Genomic DNA, 20703 nt, shown 5'->3' with positions numbered 1-20703 from the left:
CTATACTGAACAGAATAATTTGTGTCTGATGAAAGCACATGTTTCAGAAAGACAGTTGTTCTTTACTGAAAAATGCAGTTTGGTTTGCACTTTGTTACTGGGATTGCAAGAATAATTGCCAGTGTGGAAGGAACAGATAAAGGCTGGCGGATGGAAATTTCCAAATTGGAAGGCAAACATGAAGAAGGGAGGTCCCAGAGGAAGAAGGACTAATGGGAGGAGGATAATTAAAGTTAAAAGATTAGGGAGGGAGGGGGGTAGCATTACTGTCATACATAATCTCATGAGATGTTGTTTGGTTCTAAGGTACAAGATGCTCGTGAAGGGCCCAATTCTTTCAGACAACAGCAGAGCTGTATGTGGAGGCTTTCTTCAGATCTATGACAGCAGCAAGAAAGAATGGCAGTTGGGTAAAACCAAGGTACTTCATCAGTGCGGTGTGGGGTATGGCTTTGTTCCGGGGCAAGGGTATGCGATTGCATCTGGTGAGATTCAAGCCAGTAGAAAGGGCAAAGCAGTGAAGACCCTTTAAATATATTGGACTATGCAACTAACCTGTCAGATCTCAACTATTTCTCAGATTATGTACCTAGAGATGTAAAAGGCTTTTTGATTTTGTCTAAACTTCTTCTCATTGACCAAACCAGATTGACTTTGTTGTGTCCAATCCAATTTCAGGATCCAAAGAGGACAAGCATGGGTTTCATTTTATATAGTTGCCTTGTGTGCCAGATATTTTGCTTTGCTTGGCTAACCCAAATTCTTGCAGGAGGCAGTGAGCCACTGCTTGGTATATATTAAACTGTGAATAGGTAGCTAGATCACCAGATATCTGGCAGCTTTCTGCTGTGGAAGCTCAGCTGATGGTTTGTGCAGTTAGTCCAGATGCTAGCATATCTTTTCTAGGACAAGGTATCCAAATGCTTCTTACCAGTTGCAGAATTCAGATTTTATTTCTGTTCTGGTGGATGTTTAACAATTCTCTCTTGCCTGGTACAGTCTGGATTTGGGGTGTGGGTTGGGTTTCTTTGTTAAGAGTATTTGGTTTTGTTTTGTTTTCTCCAGATGTCCAGATAGAAATGTGCACTACCTCATTTCATAGAGAGGGAGCTTGGTGTTTCATTCTGAACTTTTTCAAGCTTTGAGGCAGCTTCACATAGCAATAGATGTAAGCATTGTGCAGTATATTGCTATAGAAAACTGGGAGAGGGAAACTCTCTATCACAACTTTCACACACTCCAGTAAATTTGTCAAAGAATATGCCGAGATGGATGGTGTCCAGTTACAGACAGCATTTCTAAGTAGAGGGTATACAGTCCATATCCAGAGCATATGGTGGTCCATGAAAGCAACTTTTCTTGTATTTTTTGCAAGTAGGTCAGAGTATTTCCAGGGTCACAATGGAACTGAAGTGATTTGAGTGAATAGTCACATTTAATTTGCCAGGAGATCAGATAACGGTATTTCTTACTTTGAGCAATCATTTCTTAATGACTGGGTATACTACAATGTTTCTTAAAAAGCGAGCTCTTTCTCTCCCCTTTTTAGAGGAGTGGTGGTAGCCAGTTGGTAGTCTGGGCTATGAACTCTGTGTGACAACCAAGGAAACCATTGGCCTTTGCTACGGGAAGGAGATGTATTAGCCTGAAGTTTCTATGGCCTTCCTCCACATTCCTCTACTTACATTCAAGAATGAAGGTTTTATCAGTTAGCTGTATTTCCACTCCATGATTAAAGTGTTCCTCATCTTTGATTTGGGAATCTGGTGTCTCCTCATTGGTCCCTGCAAACCAGGAACCATTTCAGTCATTCTTGTCCCTAGATAGCCCACACTGTTTGGGCGGCTGCCAGTCTCACAGCGTTTTAGTGTTAAGGACTGTGTGGAGTGTGTGTGTATTGCAGATCTGCTTGTGCTGGGGAAGCTTTAGAAAGTGGTGGGTAGAGCCACTAAACATGGAATTTGAACTTTCTTCCTAGCATGACAAGAGATGGAAGATTGCTGGCCTACAGCAAGGGCAGCAGGGAAATACATGTGAGGACCAAACTCATGTGCACATATTCACCTCTTAAAAGTATAAAAGTTGATATGTAACTGGAGTTCATGGACTACCGCAGACTGATGACAAGCAGGAAATCCAGCCTGCTTTGAGCCCTTGGCAGCAATAGGATCCTTTTTCTCTTCTATCCCTGTTGTGCATCCTGAAGGACTGAGTCCATCTGTCTGTTTTCACTGCACAAACAAATTCTTTTGGAAAAACAATGTAGATAGTAAATTGTGGCAAACAAAAGGTGTTTATATTTTGCCAAAACACCTGATGTACTCTAATGTAATTTTTTTGGAACAATTGTGTCATATAAACTAAAACCTTGCTGAACAGCTGTATGCAGCAGGCTGGTAAACAGCAGTCCCTCTGCTAGGGCACTGGTTGCTGCAAGTGTGAAAGCTGTGGAAAGAAAAAAATTATTAAGAGTTGACAGTCTTTGTATCTCTATTTCTTTATGACTGAGAAAGAAAACTGAAAGGAGCTGGGAAGCAGTTGAGCCATCTTGTTTGGTTATAGAAGTTATTTTGTATTCAGCACAATTTGCATTAGAGATGTGTATCTTAGTAGAGGAGAGCATTTCTAGTTATTGTAAAGAATGTATCCCTCCAAGGCTTTCCTGGCCTGTTCCAGCCTTGCTGCCATACTGAATGGCTGACCAGCCCCTGGCTGCTCTAGGGTGCTGTCACCATTACCCTGACATTTCGTTCTTCAGAGGAGTTGCTTGATGTTCTTTCTCATGCTCGGATGGTGGCAAAGCCATTTCATTGCTCCCTTGGACACCCCTCAAGCAACTCTGATTTGTGCCAGCGCCTCCAGAAAGCTTGACCCTAGGAAAGCAGATGCTAAGGTGAGGCCATGCAGAACAGTGGTGCTTCCTGGTGGTTCGTTCCCTGCTGCCTGCGTCCAGCTGTTGTGTCTTGGGTTTGGTTTACAGAGCACCTTGTCTGCATTCATGTTTTAACGGGTGTTATGTAACACAGGCCTGGAATACTTAAGTTGATAAGAGCCCTAACTTTTCCAGAGGATTTCAGGTAAGGGTGAAGTTACCAGCTAAGGGGCACAGAGTGTAGGTCACTGTCCTGGAAGAGGAGTCCCCTGTGTGTCCTTGCTGCCACTTGCTGCTACAGGTGCAGCTCTGGGTACCCAGAGAGCAGTTCTCGGAACTAACCTTGACTTATGGAGTCATAAGTAGCTACAGAAGAAGGTGTGACAGGCCAAGGGGGATGTAACCTAGGAAGAAGTATAAGGTGTGGGTGAAAAGCAAGGCTTATAGAAGGGGGGATACTTCCTGCAAAATGAATGGATGGATAATTATATCCTTAGCAATTGTTTGGAGGAGGAAGGAAAAGACTCTGTGAATTAGTGCAAGGGATTGTGAATCTTGGGAAAGGAAATGGAGAAGGAAGGGCAAGATGATCTTTTGTGTTTTTCTTTAAGAATAGAGCAGCTGCTGTGTTGGCAATTGTCAAATTAATGTTTATAAGAGATATTAATGTATATAAGGTAGGTTTTATCCTGTGGCATGACAGACATGAGGGCTTGGATGCAAACAAGCAGTGTGATGATGGAAGAGCTTGTGCTAAGATGCCCTTGTCTTCAGTGGGGATGGAGCAGCAGCTCCTGTGCCCCTTTCCTTGGGGCACCTGGACCTCTTGCCATACTTATACCCACAACACAGGATTCCTATGGCTGTTTAACACAGTAATTGTTGCTGTTTGAAAGCTTTAATTTCCATAGTTCAAACTGCTGCTTTGCAGGGCCTTTTTGAAGGAGGAGATTTCTGTAGACAATTTGGCATCCAGGTCACAGTGATCCACTTCCTGCTTTTCCCAGTGTTGTCCCCAAGAATCACATGAGCCCACTTATAAACACATGGGTGCACACACAGTTCCATTTGTGCCTGCACGTATCGACACGTAACCTTAAAATGTTCACTGTTGCACTGATAGTGCTTGCAGGCATTGAGGTTGTGAGGAACACTGGTGCTGCACTATGGTTTAAAACTCAGCCAGTGTCTAATATAAGCAGATATGATAGGAGTAACCTTGTTTGTTTTGTTCAGTCATTCCATCCTCACATGAAAATGATCTCATGTTTTCAGAAAGTGAGTATGATTTACGAGAAAGAAATGACCACCTTACAAGTTATTTCTACATGGCATCAAAAATATTTCTGGATTTGAATACATTTTACTCTTCCTTGTCACCTATGGGAGTCTGAAAAAAAAAATCCTCAAAATTCCAGTTGCTTATAACTAGGTATTATTTTATTATTTGAGATTAACCCCTCACTCTCAAGCACAGAAAAGCCTATAGGGTTAAGGTTGGGTCTTGCTGAACCTCACATGCCCTGAAGTTAGGGTTATTTTTCCCCCTCCTTACTGGCAGAGCAAATTCTGTGCTTGCTAGGGAAATACTGACGGACTGAGTATTTTTGCAATTTGATGAAGATAATGGACTGAGACAGTGTTTTGCTGGCTGCATTCTTGAAATGGATGACTGCTGCTTGGTTCTGGAACGTAATGGAAAGAGCAATCTCTGCCTCAAAGAAGTCTTTAAAAGATTGTTGAGTTGACAGAGGGAGTGGATGTACAACTTTCAGGGAAGGATGCCAGTTTCATGGTTGGCAGTACCTTGATAATGAACCTTCTTTTAAGGCTACCTATGGTTACTTAGTCATTACAAAACAGCTCATTTCTTAAGGCCATCTTAATGGAAATGGCTTCTCAGGAAAAATTTGAGTCCAGGGAAGTCACTGGCTATGGGTCATAACTCAGGGAGAGGCTTCAGTACATGGTGATCATTGCAGGGGGAGAAAAGAGCCTAAATAAATGATGAGGCCAAAAGCAGCGATGGAAGGGAAGGCATACAGAAACATAAGGGGAGGTAAGTGGAGAGGGGGAGAGTTTGTGTAGAGCACTGGACTAAACTGTTTGAATCTCTGGACATCCCTCTGGCCTCTCAGCATAGCCACATGGATCTAATAAATTTGTAAGGCATTTTTACTGATTAATGTAGTTCTGCAGGTTGATGAGTGTCAGTTCACAGCCTGTGTTCACTGCAGTGCTTTAACAAGTAGGGCACTTTCCTAGTAGCAGTCCGTTCTGCTGCTGGCACTGGCAGTGATTTAGCCAATGTCAGGCAGCAGGTCACACGAGTGTGGCCATATGGCAGTTGCTGCTCTGACTACAGCTTGTATGGACACAGCTAACTCTTAGCCAACTTATTCTAGGTTGGGTACTGCTAGCAGTGTGCCCACAGTGCCATGGAGCTCCATGCATGCTGCAGTCCATCTCAAAAAGCAAAGCATTTATTTGAGCAATTTGTGCTGAAACCTGTGCTAATATAACGCAAGCCAGCTAATTTAAAGTAGCTCAGATATGTCAGCACAATTCCTGTAAACATGCCTTTACCTTGCTTGTATCTCAGTCCTTTTGTCTCTAAGATTGCACCCTCATCCCTCAAATAAGTGTTTGGCACTGAGCAGAGGATTGAAATACTGGTGATGAAAGATGGTTGAGAATTAAAATACTGGACACTGAAGTGCAACTAGTAATATTTCAGTTTCCCCTAATGCATGTTCCACTGCTGAGCCTCTTCAGCAAAGAAGCATCTCCACCTCTGAGTTTCTGGAGGTTGGGGAAGGATTTCAGCTCCAGAGGACTGAGGGTGCACTCAGCTTTGCACCCCGACGGGGCTTTTAGCTTTCCATCTGTCTTCCATTGTCAGGATTTCTGTTAAGATTTCTTCCTGGAGTCTACAAATCTGAATTTTCCTCCCTTTCCTTGAAATGCGGAGGAGTCTCTTTGCAAAATATTTGATCACCCAAGTAGGTATCAGTGCCAGCTGCAGGAAGGCACTGGACTGTGCAGGGAAAGAAAGCTCTCAGCTGGGAAAGAGTTAATCCCAGCCGCAAGCACAGGCTCTCCTCCTCCCTCCTCTTTCCCTCCTTCCTCCGCTCCCTCCCTCTCTTTGAAGTCTTGACCACAGCGTGAGGGCGGCGGGGGTTGGGCACGGAGTTTGGTTCGTGTCGCTGCAGAACTTTTCCCGGTGCCCCGCGTAAGGGCTGCCCGGGAGAGGCGCCGAGGAAGGCGCTGGAGCGGCTGCGGCCGCCGGGACACGGGGCGCGCTCAGCGCCGGCCACCCGGGGATGAAATCTCCCGGCTCTCCCGGGGACTGACTTCTTTCCTCTCTTTGTGTTTACTGAAACTCCTCCCCGTGGCGTCAGGTTTTCCTGAAGGAAGCTCTTGAGCAGAAGCTGGAGAAGGATCGGGAAGAGGAGTTGAGGAAAGCAGCTATAGTCATCCGGGCCCACGTCTTGGGCTACATGGCAAGGTCAGTGCTGGGGGCTGCCCCACCATCCCTGTGCTTGCGTGCCTGGGTTGCCCCGACCCCCTGCTTTGCTCTCTATCTAGTCCCTTTGCATCCCTCCCTTCTCCCCCTCCAGTATTCCAAGGGAGAGTTGCAGTATCTGCCCTCCCTGCCAGCATCACTTCTGCTGAAACCTTTCTGCACCTTTTGACACCTCTTCTTCAATTCTGTGCACGCTTGCACCCTCCCTCAGCAGTGCTCAGCAGGCTTCTGCAGGGACCTCTGCACCTACTGCTTGCCTCCGATGACACCTTTTCCTTGCCTTCAGGGCTCTCCTGGCTGAGCCCCACCTATACTTTGGGTCCCCTCCTTTTCCTTATGCCTGTCAGCTCTTGGTTTCTGCTCCCCCTGCAAATCACTTCTTCCTCAAGTCACAGCTCTGCCTTTGCTCACCCTCTTCCCTCACCCTGCCTGTTTGCCTCGTGATCTCCCTCTCCTTTTAATTAACTCTTCAGAATTGGTTTTTGGCCAGCTTTGCACCAGTAATCTCCTCTTGCCGCTCCCTTTTGCACCTGACTGGAAGAGGGCTGGGAGAACCAACTGCAGACAAACCGCCCCTCCTCTGCCCCTCGCAGTCAGTGTAACAGCTGACTCCTTAATGACTGTGGCATGCACACTTAATCCCAGTAAGATGCTCTTTCCTGGCTAGTCTCTGCTCCAGACACCTGTCAGTCAGGGATGTGAGGAGGTGAAAGCCCTGGCCAGCAGAACTCTTGCAGCAGGCACTCTTCTTACAGCTCCAGTTACACCAGGTAGCTCATTTTGCGTTGTGAAATGTGTGCAAGGTTGTACCCTGCCTTGCTGATGTGGAATATCAGCAAAATACACATTCGGTCTCAGGGGCTTTTATTCATTGGTTTATTTCCTCTAGGAAGACAAATGAGCTAGCTCCATTGTTTGTACATGAGCTTGCAAGTTCTTTGTGTCGGGGCCTCTGCTCTATTTTACTTTGTGTCTAGCATTTGGAGAGAGGGGTAGGGATTAGCACAGGAAAATTGATTTTTCTGGGAAACATCACTGCAGGCAAACTGAATTACTGCTTTTCTGAGTTCCTGGGAAGGTAGCTGCTGCCTTGCAGGGCTGTGATGGAGACAGTGTTGCAGCAGTGTTCCTTTTGGCTAGAAATCTTGAGGCCGTCCAGTCTGCACATCCCACATGTTGCTTTTCTGAGTCCCATCTTCAAGAGCAAGCTGTACTTCTGCAGCCAGAGTGGGAATCCTTACAACCAGTTGGAGGTAACTGGACTTTGCAGGGGAGGAGAGCAGGGAGTGAGGAAAGAGCTAGGGAGGGACACGGGAAAACTTTTCTGTGAAGAGTTTCCAGTTGCACTGCACCTGTATTGGAGAAGGTCCAGCAAGAGGGAGTTCATCTGGGTGACTGCTGAATGATCTATGCAGAGTTGGGCAGAGGTCAGGAGTACCAGGGTATGCTGCCTAGAGCTTGACACCATTTCTGCTAGTTTTGCAAGGATAAGTGTATTTAAATCCATTCAGTCTCATGCAGAGTAGGTTGGTGAAGAAGGGTACATATGCCACAGGAGATTTTACTGGTTTCTTCCCCTTTGTGAACTTGTTCTGTGAGCCTGGAAAACCAGTCCTAAAGATGAGAACGTTTTCTTTTTCACATTCCCTACAGCCTAGTATCTCTGACTAATCATTAAAATGTGGGACAACAAAATCAAGCCCATTCAAGTGATCCCATTTTTTATAGCTAATCTGTGGAACTCTGAGCTTCAGGATCCATGTACAAATTTGGCTGTGTCCCTGGATTCTGCAGGACTTTATTGCTCAGGGGAAGAAGACAGTAAGAAATTACTCCATAGCCCTGTGTTCCTTAGTCCTCGGAGGCATAACTGCTAAGTACAGCTCATTAACAGAGTAATTAACTAAATTCCAACATGCAGCATAGGAGCCTTGCAGCCACCCTGCTTTCTCTTGTGATACATGGTCAGGATGTCTCCCAACTCCTCAGCATGGATTGCAGGTTTTATTTCCTAGGCCAGTGCAGGAGGGTGAGTGGAAAACTGAACAAGGGAAATGAAATTCACGGCCTGTGTGCAGCAGTTCCAGCCGAAGGGTGTCCGCAAGCTTGGCTGCGGTCATGAGGAATGAGGGGGCACTTCAGCCTGGCAGATTAGCAGGAAGAGCTGGCCTGTAGCTGGGCAGGGCTTGGCACATGTTGCACTTGAGAGAGTTCCTGGCAGATGCATTTTGTAGAAGTCAGAGTACCCTTTTTGATGCGCTTACATCTGCCTTGGCAGAGGGTGCGTCTGCAGCTGTTCGCACCCCATGTGCAGGGCACAGGGAGAACAGAGGGAGCAGCGGTGAGGGGACTGCAGCTCAAGAGCAATTGATCTAAAACCTCCACTTCTTATCACCTTTTCCTTTTCCTTTTCTTTGTGTTTCCTCCCTTTGACTTAATACTTACGGAAAAGAGCATGATCTCTGCACACTACTGCTATTAGCATCCCTCTCCTGGATTTCTTGACTAGGCTGACATATCTGATGTGCAGGTTGGTGGCAAACTGTCAGCATGGGTCCCTGTTGCCGTTTGAAAAGGGTTTGATTGCCAGGAAAGGGATTTTGAGGTGTGCCTTTTCCTCAAGGGGTTGCAGAAAGTCTGTGGGAAGGATATGTGAGAGCAGTGTGCTTTCTAGGACTGCAAGACCTCACAGGATTACTGTACCCTGCTTGCCTAAGGTCCTGCATAACAGCCCATAGCATTTCCCTCTGCAAATTCTGGTTTGGAATAAAGAAGGTTTTGATTTTGATAGTATCAGTGATCCTTTCCCTACAGCAAGATCTTAAGGTGTCTAAGATATATTCAATTACTTCTAAAAAATATCCACTTATTTTCAGGCTAAACAGACTTCAGCTTCAGGTCAATTAAATCTTATGTCTCCTTTTGGATAAATGGAAATGGCACCCAAAGATGTGGGTACTTTGACAGGGATCGAGCATTTCCATAGCCTTCTCTTTCTTAAGGTCACGAAACAAGTGCTCTCTTTCTGTAAGCCAGAATTTCTGCTTCCAATCCTGCTTCGTCAGAAATCACTTCAGGGTCTAACATTGGTCTTGAAATGGAGGTGCTAACACTGAACACAGGATAAAAGAAGCAGTGCAATCCCCTTCTACACAGTATTTATGCTTGGAAGTATAAGAATCACAGTGATTATTTTTTTTATAGCATTTTGATGGGATCTGATCATCTGTGGCCCCAAAATCTTTTTTTAACTTGCTGCTTTCTAACATAGACCCACATCAGGTGTGTTTGGCCTTTGATTCTTCTATACAAGACCTTATGTTTGGCTCTTTTGGATTGTTTAATGTTTTCTTGAATCTAGCTTACAAATTTAGCTTTACAAATAGCTTACAGATTACTGTGTAATAGTAACTCTTTGAGATTTGCCTAGTTTGTGTATCATGTGCAAACTTCTACCAGTGACTTTTTTTTCAGGTTCTTGGTCAAAATAGTCTGTAATGCAGAGGCAAGAGCTGACTTTTCTAGAACTTCACCAGACTGTAGAAATACTGATGATTTTTTTTTTTAAGGCTCTTCTGTGTTTTTTTTGTTTGTTTTAAAGTGCTGCAAAGTTGATTATCTTTATTGTTTAAGCAAAATATTGTGCAATATAAGTATGTGTTTGTGGGAGCCTGTTACAATGTTACATTCAGCAATCAATATTGTTGTATCACTATGTTTTCCCCCAAACAATGCAAGATTAATGTGACCAGATTCCTTTTTGCCCCATTTTTGCTTTTCCTAGAGTAATTCACTTTTGGCCACTGAAAAGATAGGTCAGTCTGGGACTTGGTTCTCATATAGTAAGGCCATTTAGATGCTTTTATTAGAATAAATCCACAGTGAGCGATTACGCTAATTGCACAGTGAATGTGTGTATGTGCAAGGCAAGGAGACTTTGGACCAGTGGGCCATCTCTTTCCATGTCCTAAATACCTGTCCTTCATCCTCTGAAAGTCTTCACAAACATAGGCACCCATGGAAACAAACCAGTGGTAGGTAGAGGAGTGAGAGCAGTGAGGAGGATATGATTTATGGGTAATGGCAGGAAAGGTACAGAAATCGTGTCATTTCTGAGGGCTGTTTTTCCAAATTAATTTTTCTGTGGGCATGGTAAGATTGATCGATATACCAGGGCATGAGAAATGCAAAACCTGTATTACTTCGTGGCGCATTAAGTATCTGGTTCTGTTTTTAGGAAGAAGTATCAGAAGGTGCTAGCCAGTGTTGTTATAATCCAAAAGAACTACCGAGCGTACTTCTGGAAGAAGAGCCTGCTGCGACTGAAGGCCTCTGCAGTCACCCTGCAGAAGCACTGGCGTGGCCGCCTGGCTCGCAGCCTCTACCAGCACCTGCTGCAGCAGGAACTCCGGCGGAAGCAGGAAGTGGAGGAGAGAAGGAGGCAAGAAGAGGAAGAACAGATCAGAAGAAAGGAAGAGGAAAGACAATGGCAAGAAGAGGAGGAGCGTAGGAGGAAACAGGAAGAGGTGAAGGAAAGGTACAAGATGGCATCTTGCACTTACAGTTCCCTAGCACTAAGAGAGGTGTACAAGCAGGTCTAGCGACACTGGAACAGAAGTTGCATGAGAAAGCGTCCTAATGCCAGGGGACAGAGTTGGGGTGTGCTTGTGGGCAGCTTAGAATAGAAAAGCAGCATAGAAAAGAAGTATCCTGCTTCCTTTAGGAAGTCAAATTGCAGTGCATTTTTCCCTTTGGAATCTGCATGGTATTCTGCTTTGGAAAGTACATGAAAGCTTCACTGATTGGGCAGAGATGCATATTTTTCTCATTGCTTTTGTAGTGGTAAAGGAAGACTTATGCAGTCTTCCAAACTCTGGAAGCATTAGCATTATGAGAAGATACCAGTATCATGGGTCTTGGTACATCCAGTGAGATGCATCAGAGAGCAAGATGGGCAGTGTGCCTCTGCTGCTACTGTTGTTTTTACATTCATGAGAATATACATGTGTTCCTGCTGCTGTGTATCTCTCATCAGGGATATGGATGTGTCAAGAGATCAGGAGGAGAAAGGAAGAGCTAATGTGGCAAAAAGAGGCAATCTGTGAGCAGTGACAGTACACCTATTGAGAATCCTGCACCTCGTATCATTTACTGTTTACTCCATGGTTACCTACATTCTAGCAAAACCGGGTCTCTTTTGATACTTGTTTTAAGAAGCATAAAACTTCAACTATGAGATTATTACAGAAGTTTGAACAAATAATCCTGTGACATTAAGTTTTTCATAAATAGTTGGTTATGGTTTTTATAGTCTTTTGTAACATACTTGTCCTGATGTTGGATCTGGGCAGACTTAAGATGTGTGACAAGCATCAGAAAATTCTAAGGTTAGAATCATGTCACAAGAAAAAGAAATTGCTTGCAATTTCACTGGAGATAGTAGGGTGATGTGGCTGCTGGGACAAGACATGGAGTCAGTGACACCAGTGATGAAGTTTGGTCAAGGAATTTGTTGAACAACACTGAAGGCTCCATTTTATCAATATGTCAGTTTTCAACAGCAGCTGTGCAAGTTCAGAATGTCAAATACTACAGGCACTCTCTCGGGTCTAAAGTCCTCATTGTACTATGTAGAGCCTGTCCCTACCTAGATAAAAGAACCCACTTAGCTTATTCAGTCTAGTGTGTTTCTGTTCCTGCCCTTTGGTTCCCAGCCCGTGAAAGGTGTGATGAACTCAGCATCGTTGTAAAGAAGTGTCAGTGTTTCTAGGAATTGGGTGAACTGCTCATTTTCATTTCATTTTCTGCTTGAAGTCGAATGGCTTCATTCAGAGTGAGTAGCCAAAAAGGTACTAGCAGACCAACTTGGCTAAATCCTGAACTTCCATGGGACCTCAAAAATGAAGTAGCAGTCCACAGAAATTGCGGATTGGGTAATCTACCGAGAACAAGCAAAAAACCCAACACACATGCAAGGAGAAAATTGGAAGGCCCAAGATGCAACATGAATTGTAACAAACTAAAAGTTGGCATGCGGTTATTGTGCATACACTTAGGGAGATAGGGAGCAATTAGGTTCTACTGTTCAACAGGAAGAAAAATTACAATGTTGAGAAAGCTGAAGTATTTTATACTATTTTTTTTTGTCTTCCCCAGAAGGAATAAAACAGCACAGATGTGAATTGAGAACCTAGTAGGAAAATAAAAGGTTAGAGAATGCTCGGATAAATCAGATTACAAAGTCATCCAGACTTGGTAAAATCAATGTTTGGGTACTTTAGGAACCAGCTGAAGCAGTTCAGTTTTATTCTCTTTCTCCTCCTTTGTGGGTATGAGTGGAATTTCCATATAATGGGAAAATTCCAAACCCCCATTTAAGATTGGAAGAATGAGGGAACTGTGGACCAGTCAGCCTAACCTCAGTTTCAAGAAGATACTGAAACAAACAGTGGAAAATGCTTGATAAAGGAGTTAAGAGCTAACATGGATTTCTGAAGAACAAACAGCATTAAGTTACTTGTTTCCTCCTGTGATAGTTTATGGCATGCCCTCTGGATAGGGAAAAGCCATGCAGGGTGGATAACGTGATAGGTAGGGACTTTGGCATGTTATGACAATCCTGTAAGACACTATAACGAATGTGGTTTGGGAAATAAAATACATGAAGCAAGATTAGGATTTGTGTTTTTAATGCATTGTATTCATAGAATCATAGAATAGTTAGGGTTGGAAAGGACCTTAAGATCATCTAGTTCCAACCCATTGTATCTTAATTAGTAAGCAATAGTAGTCTTTCATTAAGTAGGAAAGAACTCTTGAGTGGGATTCTTCCATGGTTTGGGCTGGGTATGGTACTAGTACAATGTTTTCATAATCAGTTGGATGAGGAAATATGAATACCCTTATTAAATCTGCAGATAAAACCATCTGTTGGGGGGCTGTAAGTATAAAACTAGACAGGATTATAATTTGAATAATTCTGGCAAATTGAAGAAAGGGTCTGGAAAACATAGGCTAACTTCCAATGCAAACATATGCAGATCTACACTTAGGAATAATCAAATACACAGAGAGAGAAAAACGAATGCCTACTTCAACTGCAGAAGAAGATTTGGAGGCTAAGTCGAGCATGTTTCCAGTGTCATGCTGTGTGAGAGGAGAAAGCAAATCCTGTCTATAAACAGGATCCTTTCTGTGAGATGTGGGGGTGATTCTTCTGTTCCGCTTGGCACTTGTAAGGCTTCAGCTGGAGTACTGTCCTTAGTTTTGGGTATCACATTTCAGGAAGAGTGTGGATCAGTTGGAGATGAATGGAAAGCAGCAAGAAATATCAGAGGTCTAAAAAAACGCGAGGAACAGTTGCAGGAATTAGTGTGTAGATTGTAAGTGGTATTCTTGATTTGTTTTAAAATGGCTCTACTTCTCTGCCTTATCATTTAAGGCAGTTGTTTAACCCATGGCTCTTAGAGATCTTTAAGTAGAGTTGGAACCATCTGGATCTCGCTTATGTCAGCTTTCATTTATAAACATTTCCTGGATTTTGTTTTTTTGAGAGGGAGAGCACAAGAGTGAGGACTTTGTGACTTGCAGCTGCAATTTAGAGTTTGGCTGGGAAAGCTGAAGGCCCTGGGAAATAAATATTGTTGCCCTCTTGTTCTGCTTGGGGTCGGATTATAGATTTGAAAATTCCCACTGCCAGTCTGAATTCAGCTGCACAGTGGTTACTACAGGCAGACTCTTCCATCCAGCCGCATACTGTCCCTGCTCCCTGTGCGTGACCCTGGCATTTTCGGCTAGTTAGTTGCTTGTAACATGCTCGCTATGGAGAAACTGGCCATAATAGTGGCAGCTTTCTCTTGAAGTACAACCTTTTTGATCTGAGTGGAGGTGCAGCACAGTGGGATAGTTTTCTTTTGTACTCATGTTTACTAACAAAGTGACTCTTACAGCCCTTACTAGTAAACTAGGTTTTGCATGCCATTGAGAAGTTACACAAGCTGGAGCACCCAGGTCTCCAGAATAGGAAGTAAAAGCCAAAGCAAGCACAAATTCCATTCTGGTATTACAATAATTAGGTTTTTTTAAACAAACCAAACACACACGGTTTCCTGGTATCTGACAGGCATGCAGGTACAGTCTCATTTAATATCCATGGATGTGCAGTACTTCAGAAGATTCTGTTTACATTTATCATGAGTTTACCTGACCAGTCTTTCTGACAGTGTTTCCAATGTCCTTCCTAGTGTATTCTACCTAGTCCAGTTTCCTGATTGATCTGAAAGCTACGTGTGTGGAGGAAATCTGTTGTATCCACAAAGGTCATGCCAACCACAGAGAATTGAATTTTTACTAAATTACAAAAGCTTTTAAACCAGTCTTACCACGGGTACCTTACTTTTAACCTTAACCATGGAGGGATGATGTGTCCATGTAATTCTGAAAGCCTCATGTGGGAAGACTGGGACTATCTCTTGACTGTTGTGTCTTGTTTCTTAATAGAGAAAAGGACCAACTGAATCTGCTACTCCAGGTGGCTCAGGTAAGTTTAAGAGTTATTCTTTACATATGTTTTCTGTTGAGTATCTGTGAAGGGTCCCTCATTGCCTACGCTTTGACCAGAGCTAGTATTTTTATTGTGGCAACACTATTTAAGAAATTGCCTTTGTTCATTCAAAACCTGCAGATGTTTGGCTTTGGCAGAGAAGCATAGAGTGAACAAGGTGGTGTTTTTTTCAAGGCTCCTGTACCAGCCTGCATAGTTCCTATTTGAAAATTTCATATTGAACATGCAGCATCCTTTCTTCTCTCTACTGCTTGAGCTTATTATATGACCTTGTGATGTGCTGAACTGTGACACAGTCTGTTTTGCTGGATTGTTGCCTGTAACAGCCAAAATAAGAGTGCAGCCAGCTGCTGCCATGGCTAAAATAAAGCCCTTGTAACTGATCTAATTGTTGGTACTTGCTATATCAAAGAGCACACCACCTACCCTGAGGTGTGTGAAAACAGCTGTGCATTTTCTTACTTCTTGTCTCAAACCACTTGTTCCCCAGTTTTAGGCCAGGTCTGTTCTGGAGAGATGACAAGTTAGAGTATATATATTTGTCCACAAGTAAGAGTCAAGTAGAGAGCAATCAACAGGATAACTAAAGAAAGCAAGGATTGTACCTTAAATGGGCCGGTTTATTGGCTGCATTGTCATACTCCAGTCAGGAAGTACATGAAATCCTTTTGGAATTTATTTTTGTTTTTTCATGTGTGTGTGTGTTTTCAACATCCTCCGTCGAGGGGAGGGTGGCTTTATCTTACAGCTAAATGTCAGTGAAAGTTACCAGTATCTTCCGTCTGCTAATTATTGTGTACTTGCTAGAAATTTCCTGTTACTTCAGTTATGGAGAACAGGAAGACTGAGTCTTCAGCAGCCAGTCATCATCCATCCAGTGATGCTAAAGAATGCCAAGAAACTCTGGGTGGAGTTTTGGTGGAGTGGGATTGGAATGGATGCAGTCCTTACTTCACTGCAAGTACCCCTTCCAGACCTAGATTCTGATGGTCAGACCCCCAGCTCAGGAAGCAATGAGATCCCCAAATCTTCCAATGAATTTCCAGGAAACCTTCAGCTCTTAAGCAGGCAGCGCATACATGTATTCATATTGCTCCTTTATGTGTGTGAGATAGTTCAAAAAGAGGCGATGGGCTTTCAGAATGATTTTACCCAAATTGTAGCGTGCAAGGGGCTATAATATGAGCAGCAGACAGAGGGGATCTTCTAAAATTTCACTGATTCCAGTGAGCTTATTTGTAAGATTCAGAAAGGAGGTAGGCTGCTGGAAAAAAAGGAGGTACATGAAAATCCAGTAGTTCTACTTTTAGCTTTTATACCATGGATGATTGCAGGATGCTTAGAGTCACCTCTTTGCAAATGGAAAGTACAAGGCAAACAAGGTGTGAGGAATTAAGGATCCAGGCAAGGAGCACATATAAGTTGAAGAAACTGCTTTAACACTGTTATATAAATTCTTTAAGGTGGAAGCAGTAAAGACTGAGGAGGTAGATATTCCCCTGCAAGAAGAGGAGAGACGTCAGATGGAGGAGATCTTAAGACTGGAGAAGGAGATTGAGAAGTTGCAGCAACAGAAAGAGGATCACATGTCAATCATCTGTGAAAATACCAGGAATGAAATCAATCGGCAGCGAGAAGAAGAGATCCAGAGGCTGGAAAAGGAGGCATCTAGGGTTGCCCAGGAGTTCTTGGAGCTGCTGGATTTTGGCAATCTGGATGAAAGTGTGCAGAACTTGGAGCGCTCACTTTCTAGTGAGGGGACACTAAACACTGACTGCAGCCTGGTGGCACCACTGGCTGAAGAAGAAGTGGATGAGGGTTTTCATGCTGATGACGAAGGACGACCAACTTCCAGTTTGGTGGTCTTGAATCAGCATGGCACAAGAAACAGCAGCAACTACTCAGAGACAGTCACAGAGACAAGCCTTTCACTTCTCCATAGGGAAGTTGGAGAGGTTGTTCCAGCTCCAGAACAACCTGTGGATAGAACCACTAGCCCCAAGGAGCAGAGGGCTCTATCTGACCCAGCAGAGACCATTTACGGCACTGTCTCAGATACACAAAGGAGTAACAGTAGAGAGGTGGGAGATCCGATTTACACTTCCCCCCCAGATGTGGAGTCTGACTATGACCATGAGGAATTTGATGGCTGTGGAGATGCAGGTAGCACCTCAGCTGAGCCTCTGAATGGTGAGGAAGGTCTGAGACACTCCCATGGTACCAGCCTGGAGTCCAACCGTGGCAGCCTGGACTCGGTAAGATGCTCTCCCTTCACTTTTCCAGACACTAGTGTAACTTTGTTGGTATTTTTAATATCCTTGTCTTCTTACTCTGTGTCTGCTTGCTCTGCGTATTATTACTAACATATAATTCCCTGTTACATCAATAATCAGCTTGAAAAAAAGGGAAGAGTCATAGGTAGGCTGAAGGCCAGAGGGCTTGCGATTGTCCAGTGTCTACTGGTACAGAAGCTAGCACATGTCTCTAGACTATTTTAGGGTTTTTCCGTCACCTTATATTAACCTAATACCCTTTAGGAAGACTGAAAGCAGGCAACTAATATCTTGTAGGTATGTGTTTTGCCTTAGAGAGATTTCACAGAAGTAGCCTGAGCTTTCAGTGGACAGTCACAAGAGGAAATGGGAAGGGCTGGGGTTTGATTTGTTTCCATCACTAAAGCTTCTCTTGTTCTGGTCCTGTTACCGTTCAGCGTCAAGGGTTTATTTTCAGCTACTGTGTAACAGATAAGCTATTCTAAGGCTACAAGAAATTGCTGTGCTTATCCGGGCTAGGTCCCAGTACACATAACCGAGACTGAACCTTTTCATTCCTACCACAGGGACAGTGACATGGTAGTAAAGCTGGGCTATTAGCTTTACACTTGGTGCACCTCAGTTTAGATCCCATACTAGGCTCTGAACTTCCTGAGTGCCCTGAGGCTAGTTGCTTAATAATGCAATGATAAATCCCCTTACAGAACCGGATGCCAGGTAACCCCACATAAGGTTGTGAGGAGTTCAGGTGTGAAGCCAAAGATAGCCATAAAAATACTTAAGATAATTTATGTCTCTGAGAATAGAGCTTTGAGCTACAAAATATCTTTAGAAAAGGACGGATTGGGCAGAGAAGAGATTCAGAGCAGCCCTGCGGAGAAGGACTTGGGGGTGCTGGTCAATGAGAAAATGAACATGAGCCAGCAGTGTGCGCTTGCAGCCCAGAAAGCCAACCGTATCCTGGGCTGCATCAAAAGGATGCAGGTCAAAGGAGGTGATCCTGCCCCTTTACTCTGCTCTTGTGGGACCTCACCTGGAGTATTGTGTGCAGTTCTGGTGTCCTCAACATAAAAAGGACATGGAAGTGTGGAACAAGTCCAGAGAAGGGCCACGAGGATGATCAGGGGACTGGAGCACCTCCCATATGAAGACAGGCTGAGGAAGTTGGGGCTGTTCATCCTGGAGAAGAGAAGGCTGCGTGGAGACCTCATAGCAGCCTTCCAGTATCTGAAGGGGGCCTACAGGGATGCTGGGGAGGGACTCTTCATTAGAGACTGTAGTGATAGGACAAGGGGTAACGGGTTAAAACTTAAACAGGGGAAGTTTAGGTTGGATATAAGAAGGAAATTCTTTCCTGTTAGGGTGGCGAGGCACTGGAATGGGTTGCCCAGGGAGGTTGTGAATGCTCCGTCCCTGGCAGTGTTCAAGACCAAGTTGGATGAAGCCTTGGGTGATTTGGTTTAGTGTGAGGTGTCCCTGCCCATGGCAGGGGGGTTGGAACTAGGTGAGCTAAAGGTCCTTTCCAACCCTAACCATTCTATGATTCTATGATTGAATGATTGATTTTTAAGGAATTTGGTTTACTTCCTTTGCTATTCTTTTCCAATGGCAGATTGCGACCTCTCTAAAAAAGTTGCTTGATTTTTCCTGTTTGCATTTCCCTAATGTCAGCTGGCAGCCATCAGAATATTTTATGATGTGATCTGCTTGAGTAAAGGTACCTTCTCTGTGGGCAGGTACTCGGATCACTGTCAGGTAATCTTCAAGTCATGAATCATTCTGTCACAGCCTAGACCAGTTTCCACCGTTCTTCATAAAATGTAAATAAGAAGTGGAGGGTTTTATTGAGCTGCACAGTGAGCAAGACCCATGAAAAATCCAGCTGATACTATGTCATGGCAAGAGGCATACGAGAGATAACTGCAGCAGGGTCAAGAGCCCATCAGTAGCTGCTAGTCCAAGAGTACTTGCTTTTTGAAACTTAATGGCAAGAGAGGGAGGGAGCATGACTGAGTGGAACAGGAATGAGACAAAAGAGTAGCACTTTGCAGGGTCACAGAGAATGGACAGAAGGGAAACATGAGAAAAAGCAACATGCATTTGGGGAAAGAAAAAGTCTAAGGAGCTGCCTTTATTAGTATTAAATTAATAAAGCCAATCAAATGAAGTTGTATTTAAACTAAAGGAAATGTTAGGGTAATATGGGGTTTTGTGTGTAAAGCACTTTCTTATGGTTGAGGGTTGTTGTAGAACAGGGATGAGCAAATACTGTGATATTATTTCAGTAGTTTAGATCTTTGGACTGCAGGCTCTGCCTTGAAACAGGAAAGTTTGTTACCGCAGGTAGCTGGAGTTTTCTAGCCATTTCCACTGCTGAATGTCACTTTCCTTTCTGATATGGAAATTCCATGCTCTGGAGACTCTTGCTTTAGGCATTAATGGGTAAGCGGTCAAGCCTCTGATTTTACTGTATTGCTTTTTTTGTACAGGGAGTATGTGTAATTTTGCACCTTCTGATCATGTGACTTCTCTAACCTTGTTAATTTGCTCCACTCCTGCAATCAGGAGAGCCCGAGTAGCCTGTATTTCTTATTTTCTTTGTAGTTCCTGGAGAGTGAAGAAGAAGTGGATGTTTACATTGATACAGATGAAGAATTTTGTAATGGAAGAGTCACTCTCTTCAATGGCACAGGACCACCCTATTTTCACAGCTATCTCTACATGAAAGGTAAGTGCTTTAGCCAACACTTTGGAAGGATGGAATCCACAAAGCCCACTTCCCTCTTCTGTTTCTCCAGAGCCATCATCTTCGTCTTCTCTTAGTTCTCTGTTTAATCTCTTTTTTTACCCCTTCTTTTATTTAATGCAAGCAAATCAAACAACTAGGAGGTGGATGTCAGGGAATTGGACTGGTTTTCTTTGCCACTGGGACTTAATTGTGCCCTCTTAGTATGGGCTTAAATTACTCATTCTGAGCTACAAAACTGAAGATAGTATAAAAATATAGTAGTGCATGTATTTCTATATTTTGTGTTTGTTTCACTAGTTTGTTGTGGTTTTTCTCTGTCCAGACTTAAGCATAACCTTATTTCCCTCCTTCAGCTCCTTTGTTTCATCTAGGAACTGAAGTTCCTACCGAGTGCCAGAGAAGGAGGGTCAGAATGGAAGCATGGCCCTTGTTGCATGTCTGATGAAATCTTGCTTCCTTGCTTTTCAGGAGGTCTCATGAACCCATGGAGGCGGCGCTGGTGCGTTCTGAAGAACGAGGCCTTCATGTGGTTTCGCACCAAGCAAGAGGCACTGAAGTCAGGCTGGCTGTATAAAAAAGGTGGAGGAATGTCAACACTTTCACGTCGCAACTGGAAACGTCGTTGGTTTGTGCTTCGAGAATCCAAGCTGATGTACTTCGAGAATGATAGCGAAGAAAAGCTGAAGGGGACAATTGATATCAGAAGGGCAAAGTGAGTGA

General features: G+C 43.8%; 1 protein-coding gene across 3 annotated transcripts in view; it reads left to right on the top strand.

Annotated features, from left to right (window-relative positions):
* Window positions 1–20703, top strand: part of LOC134167567 (unconventional myosin-X-like) — a 96315-nt gene that overhangs the window by 53702 nt on the left and 21910 nt on the right. For all 3 annotated transcript variants that reach the window (XM_062626347.1, XM_062626348.1, XM_062626349.1), the window contains 7 exons: window positions 307–421; window positions 6274–6380; window positions 10636–10935; window positions 14898–14937; window positions 16425–17216; window positions 19839–19962; window positions 20452–20695. In XM_062626347.1, coding sequence (XP_062482331.1) covers window positions 307–421; window positions 6274–6380; window positions 10636–10935; window positions 14898–14937; window positions 16425–17216; window positions 19839–19962; window positions 20452–20695 — 1722 coding nt within the window. The remainder of the gene's footprint in view (window positions 1–306; window positions 422–6273; window positions 6381–10635; window positions 10936–14897; window positions 14938–16424; window positions 17217–19838; window positions 19963–20451; window positions 20696–20703) is intronic.

Source organism: Pezoporus occidentalis, unplaced genomic scaffold (assembly GCF_034315485.1).
Source record: "Pezoporus occidentalis ecotype Australia unplaced genomic scaffold, CSIRO_AGI_Poc_V1 ctg291, whole genome shotgun sequence".
NCBI lineage: Eukaryota > Metazoa > Chordata > Aves > Psittaciformes > Psittacidae > Pezoporus > Pezoporus occidentalis.
This window is presented reverse-complemented; position numbering and strand designations above follow the sequence as displayed.